At 46.3% G+C, this 8,755-nt stretch overlaps 1 protein-coding gene across 10 annotated transcripts in view; it reads right to left on the reverse strand.

Annotated features, from left to right (window-relative positions):
* GPATCH2L (G-patch domain containing 2 like) overlaps positions 1 to 8,411 on the reverse strand; it is an 85,997-nt gene extending 77,586 nt beyond the window's left edge. For 2 of the 10 annotated variants that reach the window (XM_080395992.1, XM_080395989.1), the window contains exons 1-4: positions 8,336 to 8,364; positions 7,569 to 7,889; positions 6,795 to 7,465; positions 464 to 528 (exon numbers count right to left, since the gene is read on the reverse strand). In XM_080395992.1, coding sequence (XP_080252118.1) covers positions 464 to 528; positions 6,795 to 7,453 — 724 coding nt within the window. In that variant the 5' untranslated portion in view covers positions 7,454 to 7,465; positions 7,569 to 7,889; positions 8,336 to 8,364. Of the gene's footprint in view, positions 1 to 463; positions 529 to 6,794; positions 7,466 to 7,568; positions 7,890 to 8,335 lie in introns of all 10 variants that reach the window. The other 8 variants (XR_013929531.1, XM_080395985.1, XM_080395986.1 and 5 more) reach the window with 8 other exon arrangements.
* Positions 8,412 to 8,755: the final 344 nt, after the last annotated feature.

The following is an 8,755-nucleotide window of genomic DNA, read 5'->3' on the forward strand; positions in this document are numbered from 1 at the left end:
ACACTCCACAGTCAAACCTCCTAAGAAACCATTTCTACAACAGACATTGAAAATACCCTAGTATTTTGATATAGGCTCAACCAATGCACACAAACAAGTAACAGATTCGGGTACTAATGGTATGTAGACAACAATTAACACACAGAAACAAATCATAAGTAAGTTCTGCCCTTTTATTTTATAAAACTGCTCTCGTATTTCTGTGCCTTTCCATAATAATAGCTTCTTATATTTCAAATACTATGGATCTGATATACAAAGTATTTCAGCAGGAAGAATATACTGTTATCAAAATCACACCTTTGTAGCTCTCAGCTCATTTCTGAACTTCTTGCTCCTCCCAGTCACTGTCCTTTCTCCCATACTTCCCTCTCTGTCCCTCCAAACACAGGTCTTTCTTTGTAAAGAAAGTAAGAGAAATTCCCCAGCAACACATGAAGAAAAATCACAGGACAGTTGTTACCTTGGCGGCCCTCATCATTGGTAAACAGGCCAGTATCGCTGCTGCTGCACACACTGCTGGTTTCACTGGAACAAAAACAAACAGAAAAACCCACCATTAAAATTGTGGCAGATACAAAACAAAAAATGCTTTATTACATTTTACTGCTTCTCTGAGCCCAAAATACTTTACATATCTCACAAAAATTGCATTTCAGATACATGGCTGGCTCTAGCACGGGACATAATTGCTTTCTGTTAAAACCTACCAATACTGCAGCACTTGAAAGTAGAATCCTGTATCTAGTCTAGGTCTAAGTTATCAAAAAGTAATTAATACAGTGGCATTTGCCTCGGGTACTAGAGTTAATAACCTAAGTATGACATTGTCTGGAATACTCACTAGGAAATTAAGTGCAGTTAAAAACTCTGTCCTTGGGTCACTTAAGAGTTACTGAAAACCCTCTGAAGTTTTCTACTTCACATTCCTTTTCTCAAAAATGTTATACATACACATAACCCCCCCTTCAATCTACAGCAACTTTTATTTTATTTGGAGGGAAGAGCAGCTGGTACCTTCACAACTCTTCAGCTAAATACCTTAGCACAGCATGACTTGCTGCTGCTGAATGCAAACTCATTACAGCACGCTTTGCATTTGCTGAAGCAGTTACAGGAGACTTAATTCTTGAACCAAAGAATTAAACTAGATATTAATGCGTAGAAAGCCGTTAATTGACTGTGAAGCTGGATGAACATTTGTAGCAGAAGTACATGCTCACGTTAGTCCCAAGCATCTGATGGCTTTAATGCTGATACTAAACGAATCCTTGGACGCTTCCAGCAATAATTCCTCTGATTTAGCTGAGAGGTATCAGAACAAGCAGAAGCTACTTACTGCCCACCCTCTTCACACTAAGGCCTTATAACTCAGCACTACAATCAATCTCCAGTCAGGGTGTGCTGTCAGAAAACATCTCTGGGTCCCTCTTTTCCAGGGAAATTGGATCATACTATACACCAGTATCAACTGGAGACCCCTTGACTCAAAAGGCTGAAGGATGAGGGACCACAAGTTGTGTCACCCCAAAGAATTGCAGGCACATAGTAAAACCCCATTTTGTGAGCTTGTTACTGCTCTTAGAAAATCCACTCTAAAGTGTAGCCAAATCAACTCATCATGCTGGGTACCTACAAATTCTGTACCTTCATTACTGCATAAAGGCCATTTAAACTTAAAGGATGAACAGTCTGTACATTATTCCCACATTTCAGTATGTAAGTTAATATCAGCTTTCAAATCAATCCTTTACAAAGTTTGGCCATCCATGCACCCTCCCACATATACACCACAGCAATTAAGGCCAAGGGCTGAGAACCATGAGTCATTAGTTTCGTTCCTAGCTCTCCTACCAACTCACTGTACGACCCTGGGCAAATCTCTTAGCGTGTCTGCTTTCCCTTTTGAAAGCCTTGGATTAACAGTCCTCACAAGCAGCAGATGCGAGGATTGAGTGACTGCTTCATAAGGGTTTTAGCATCCTCAGAGGAAAGGTGCCTGAGAAAGGAAAAAGCATTGTCAAGATTCCAGATCATATTAACAGTACTTTAAGCATTCTGTTGTACTGAGAGCTCTTTAGTTCCTTATAGATAGGTACACATTACTGGCAGTGCTTCACTGGAACAACCTTTCACTGATCTCACCTTCCTCACCACCCCTTTTATACTTCAGGGCTGAACACAAACTAGACTCCTACACAAGCCTTTCTGCAGGTCCAGTAAGCACTGATTAATGACCTCCACTTGCAAAGGAGGCTACTTACCTTAACCATGAAATAATGAATGCTATTGATCCGACAAGCTACTGCTATAGAGTGTTATTGATCACCCAATCTTTGGTTAAAATGGTCCTCATTTAGCAATTTCACTGTCGCAAACACCTGGAGCAAAGCATGCTTATAATTAAATAGTTTGGGGGAGTTAAAGTGAGAGGTGATGGACAGAGATCTCAGGTTTCCCCCATTTATTCTTTGGCCTGAGCTATTGTTTGTGTCAGGAGGGATATTGATTTTCTATAAAAATAAGAAAACAAGAGGCACTGAGGGGCTGCAGAAGGTCAGGCTGGGCTGGAGAAGGAGGGGAAGCTGAACGCTCTGTCTTTGTCACTTGCCTTCCAAGAGAGAGGAATTTTTTCTTTACAGAGACTGGCCTCCAATTCATCAGCTTAGGCTCGTGACTGCCACTGCAGGCTGTCACCAAAACAGCTCCCCCGCAAAGGGTACAGCGACTGTACCGCATGCTCAGGATAAGCACTGGTGACACACCCAGGCCAGAATACTGTACTGGTTTTGGCTGGGATAGAGTTAAATTTTCCTCATAGCAGCTCTGTGTTTTGGATTTGTGACCAAACCTGTGTTGGTAACACAGTGATGCTTTAGTTATTGCTGAACAGTGCTTAAACAGCACCAAGGCTGGCCCTGTTTCGCACACTGCCCTGCCAGCGAGTAGGCTGGGGGTGCACACAAAGCTGGGAGGGGATTCAGCCAGGACAGCTGACCTTAACTGACCTCAGGGATATCCCACACCATAGGACATCATACTCAGTCACAAAAGCTGAGGGAAAGGTGGAGGAAAAGGGGGAAATTTGGAGTTACGGTGTTTGTCTTCCCAAGCAGTACACGACTGAGCCCTGCTGTCCTGGAAATGGCTAAACATCTGCCTACAGATGGGAAGCAGCGAACAAATTCCTTACTTGTGCTTTGCTTGCATGCATAGCTATTGCTTTACCTATGAAACCGACTTAAGGCACAAGTTTTCTCACTTTTACTCTTCCGATTCTCTCCCTCATCCCACTGCAGGGGAGTGAGAGAGGCGGCTGTGTGGGGCTGAGCTGCTATCCAGGTTAAACCACAACAAACACATCAGCATCAAGCCAGTGAAGTCACATGGCATTGATGGGTCAGTACAATTGCCAGTTTGAAAAGTCACGTTAAGAGTTATGGCACTTCAGCAGATTAGGAAAACCTCACATCTCTCACTAGTAAGCACATCATTCAAAGTGATTTTTCAGACAGCTCTTGTACTACGGTTTGTTCTGCCCTCAAGCCAAACCCAGACCATTCTGGGAGTACTCGGCTTAAACCAACAAGAGAAAAAAAACTTCAGCACCCTCTTTTGCCTTTGCTTTATTATGGCTGCAGGCTACCTCAAAGAATTAAGGGACAGAAGGGCACGTTACTTCCAACAGTCTTAGCAGTTAATTGTCACCTTTGTACAAATATACAAATGGCTACTTAAACTAAGACCACTTGCTTCCTCTGTTGTTTCTACAATCACTTATAGATTAGGCTCTGAGTCATGTCATTACCCAATTTAGCACAACCGTCGGAACTTTTCATGTTCCTGCACATGCTTCCTTCTCTGAAGCTCATCTCTTGCTATGTTTGGCAAACAATTTCAAAGATTTCATTTCACACGCACTTTGAATCGTAATACCGCAGCACATCTTCACCCAGGAAACGACTGGGCACAGTCCCACAAGCAGACTATGAAAACTACCTCCTCATTAAGGATCCATATACAAAGCGTTCTCAGGGAATGGAGTTTATCTACTGAATACAATAGGTTTTTGATCTGACTTCGGATAAGGCACCTTCTAGAAAGTAGAGAAAATGCTGGATGTTTTAGCATTTACAGAGATTCATTCCTACATAAAAAAATAAAAGCAAATGTCAATGGAGGGGAGGAAAAAGAAGGTGAAAAAAAGAAAAGAAAAAGTTCTGAATATACAACTTAGTTTGCCTAAAAACACATTAGTTTCATGACACTCCCACTGCCAGAGGAATGAACAGTAGTGGAACCAATTCAGTATCAAAGCATTTCTTAAGCCACCAGATCACCACAGACTGCTTCCAAGTGCCACAAGCCTTATCAGTCATTTACCCTCTCATCAGCTTGTGATGACAACCATACCACTTGCTCTCCTAGGCATCCGATTTTCTTCTTCCTTCCTCAGGATATGACCTTGTCATACATCTGTGCAAAGTACTTCTCTTACAGTACCAGAAAAAACAGCTACAGCACAGCGAGAGTGAGGTAAGCACAGCCAGTTTCACTCTGCTGCTTGCAGTGAAGGGCTATATTTAGAGCAGCGGAGACTAAAGCATGATCCTTCACTGCCATGAGGGATATTCTGCAGTGAAGAGGGGTTTATGTATTTGTCTCTCCAACTTTGACCCTCCCTAGTGAGTCACAGCACAGATCACACATGTGGTGTCAGAGAGGTCAAATATTCCAACCCCTGGCTTTCCAAAGAGAATCCCAAGGATTTGGCAGCAGATGGTAAATGACATTTGATGCAGACACTCGCACAATAATTAGCTTGAGAGCAAGGGACAACTGAGAACAAAGCAATCTCCCAGCATGGTCCTCAAGTAACAGTCCAGACAAAGCTGTTTATTTACTCTTTCAAAGGCTAGCACAAATAAAGGCTGGATGAAAGCCTGTTGGTTTAAGTTCAAGTCTGACATGATGGAACGCACTTTGACTGGGCGAAAAAACCCTCAAGGAACACTGTCTATCACTGCCACATCAGGTAAGGGTATCTCTCAGTCCATCATCACTAACATGCAACATTCAGGGGCTACTCAGCACATTCCTTCTCCTGGACTACCAGCACATAGCTCTGAAAAGATAAAAGCACTTTTCACAACTAGTAGCAAAAAAGCATTCATTAGTCTTTTGAAAAGGCCCACTTCACACACACTTTTTAAGCAAACAATAGCCACTTTTTAAGAGGGGTAGGGGGAAATGACCACTTTTTTGCTACTTCCAACCTGTATCTTACCGATTTTACTGTATCAGTATGATACAAATCATACCAATTCAGTAAAAACACAATAGCGGTCCCCTGGATCAGGACAGTGAGGATGTATTACAACATATGCTTTACACAGTCTCCCAGAAAATACCCTTGAGAAGTTTGCACTTCCACCTACTATCCACAAAGCTCTCAATAACCAAGTGCCACCTGCCCACTCTGACAAACTGCAGGAGCTAGACATCCAGAACACTTAAATGAACTCAACATATGAACAATTATACTGGATCAAACACTTACACTTTCCAAATCCACTGTCCACTGTTTGATAGCACCTATTACAGTGGATACTTGAGGAAAGAGCAGGAGAGCATGACAAATACAGACCAACTGTTTCCTCTGTATATTCCTCCAGCTTCTAGCAGTCAGCAGTTAAAGGACTTCCTGAGCCGATCATCCATCTGGGCTGTAATGCTTAACAGCCCCTGATAAATCTCCAGATTCTGCCTTCCAGAATGTCCCAAAGTAGAAATCCAAACCTCACGTTTCATGAAAAAAGAATACTCTTTTTCGTTTTAAATGTTTCCTCAGTGTCTCCTGATTCTTACACAATGATAACTAGCAAATAAATAACCCTATTCACTATGCCATTCATTAACAAATCTCCTCCATTTGATTCTCAGCAGTTCTTTTCTAACCTGAAAAATCTCTCTGTACAGAAGCGGTTTTATTACCCCAAACTTTCTACAGTTTGGGTATACAAGGAATAAAATTCACAGTCAAGGGGAAAACTTCCCAAGAGTGACACAAAAGTTCAGACCGTGACATTTACATATCTCATTTTCATCCCCTGTATGAGATTCTGCCACAAATTCAAAGTTCTCCAAAACTGGACACGAAGACATGCCAGACTCCATTGTTTGCACAGGCTCATCCTGTAATTAATGTAAGTTTCCCCAAACTTCTTTATCGTTTCGCCACATTTTCCTCATAGCTAGCCTTTAAGGACCTTATTCCAGATCCAGAGCAGAGATGCAGAACTGCAAACAAGATGTTCTGATTGAGGTTCACACAGCACATGCACAGAGGGCTAGCGGTCAGGATGGGCAATCTGATCTGTTCTCTGTTACTACTTACGGTAAATTCTAAAAACAAGAAACTGAGATAAGTTCCTATCAATCACACAACACAAGTGCCAACGGTGGATTTACTCTCCAAACCTCAGGACACCAGTATGTCACTTTAGCTGCCCAGCCACAGACATTTCAGAGGGCTCCTTGTGTAACAGAAGCCAGAAACGTTATCAGCTTGCCAACTTTTCAAGGAAGCTGTTTGGGTCATCAGTACAGCATAGACAAGAAAGACTTGGAAAAAGTCTACAGTTTAGAAGTAGCTGAGATATTTCTCCTCTTCAAAAAGAGAACAGCGCTGAATAATTTTGATAAGAACTTCTAAAAGCAAGGCACAGGATTTACAAGCAGCTGTAGCACAAGGAAGCCATCTGACTAGCACAAGGAAGAAACCCAAATCTCACCATTCCGACATGTTTTCATCAGAGCCCTGCTTCTGTTCATCAGCTTCACACTCCATCCGCTCCTTCCTTCCCCCTTTGCTAAGGAAGGGCCTGTTCTCTCCTGATTCACAAAGGCCATGACTGGAGGATGTCCAAGGGGCATTTTCTTTCCAGCGTGAAAGACGCTGTTTCTTGGCTGACTTGAACCTGCAGCCCCTCTCATAGTTCCACTCTGACACCCTGAGCTTTTGCTGGAGACTGGCAGCTACCTCTGATGTCACACGTTTGACTTTCCGTCGGCGCCTGAGAGGTCGGCAGGGTGCATTCTCTGTAAAGGAGTCTGACTCATGCCATGAGTGTTGCTTGCTCCTCAGGGTGGCACTAAGAGCTGGGTGTCGTTTCACCACTGCCATGTCATCAGAATCACTGAAATTGGCTGTCAGCACTTCACGGCAATCCTTGACAGCTTCGTCCAAGCTTGACTCTGAGGCCTCACTGTAGCAGCAGGCATGCTCTGCCTGATGTGTGAAGTCTGAGCGTCGTTTACGACCCCGTCTCTTGCGAAGCTGACGTCGCTGCTGCCGTGGGCTTAGGGCCATCTCTTCCCATAGTTCATCCAGCTTGTTTTGTTCTGAAGTCTGCTCTAAGGCTGAGGCCAAGTCATGCACCAGTTCATCCATTGGCAATGACTACTAAAAATAACAACAAACAATTACCACCAGACGTAAGTGCCAACACATCACTAGACTACGGTATGCTATAGCCTTTGTCACGTTAACTAAGTCACACACTTACTTTGGAGTTGCTTAGGTGAACCCAATGCGGGAAAACTGCTGCTTCTTGGGCTAACACTCACTCCTTCCTTTTGCAAGGGTTAAATCCCTCTTCTAACCATGGTAGCAAAGATCTCACTCCTGCAGCAGTTGGGTCAAGTGCTCTGTGTCTGAAAAGGCCTTAAGGTTGCATCTTTTGCAATAAAGCAACACGCGCTGTTACACATCTTAAGGGTATGACAGCCTGCAACTAGTTCACTACCTGCTGTCGGTAAGCCACAGAGAAGGGTTAGCCTGCCCGGCAAACAGATCGAGTCTTCCAAAAAGTAGAAAAGCAGCAAAGCTGAGAGTAAAACAGACGGTAAAGCAGACAGTTTGCAAGCCAGCGCCACTTCCAAGAGCAAAACAAGTCGCGCAGGACCCTGTGCGTATGAGACCGAGTCCCAGCTCCTACTGCCAAAAAATCCCACCCCTCCCACCTCAGGGCTGTCAGCGTGCCAGTCCCGGAGCGCTGGCCAGATCCCTCACCCGCGCCTTGCGGCGGCGGCGGCGGCGGCGGCGGGACCCCTCCCCCCACCCCCCACCGCGCTCAGGGACACCGCGCCCCCACCCCGGTGAAGCACCTGCAGCCGGCAGGCCGCCCCCCTACTCCGAGCGCCCTCAGGGACCCGGCACAGCGTCTCCCTCCCCCGAGGAGAAGCCGGTGCTTCTGCCGGACACCCCCCGCCCCCCGCCGCCGCCCCCACGGCCCCGCCGCCCCGCGCCGGGCCTCCCCCCGGCCCCGCTCACCGGCCAGCGCCCCGCTCCGCCAGCCCCGCGTCAGCGGCGCTTCCGGCCTCCCCGGGCCACTTCCTCCCCGCCCGCCCCGCCTGAGGGGCGGGTCCGGAGCGGCGCAGCGGCCCCACGGCCGGGCCAGCCCCCGCCGCCGCACCCGCCCCTCGGGCCCGGCCCTCCTGCCGCGCCCCGCCGTGGGCGCCGGGACAGGCGGTCACCGGCCGGCGGGGCCGCCCTGGCGGGCCCTCGCCCTTCAGCTGCCCGGGGGTCGGGCCGGGGCTGTTCAATAGGCAGCCGGTGAACTCGGAGCACAAACTCCGCCGTCTGGCTGCGGCACCCTAATTGCGTACATCAGGGTGGAAATTACGCATCTCCTAAAGTAAACCTCACGGCGGTGTTCCCCCCTCCTCAAGCCTCGCACCTCTCCTGTCATCC

This window comes from Falco punctatus (assembly GCF_963210335.1).
Source record: "Falco punctatus genome assembly, chromosome: 7".
NCBI lineage: Eukaryota > Metazoa > Chordata > Aves > Falconiformes > Falconidae > Falco > Falco punctatus.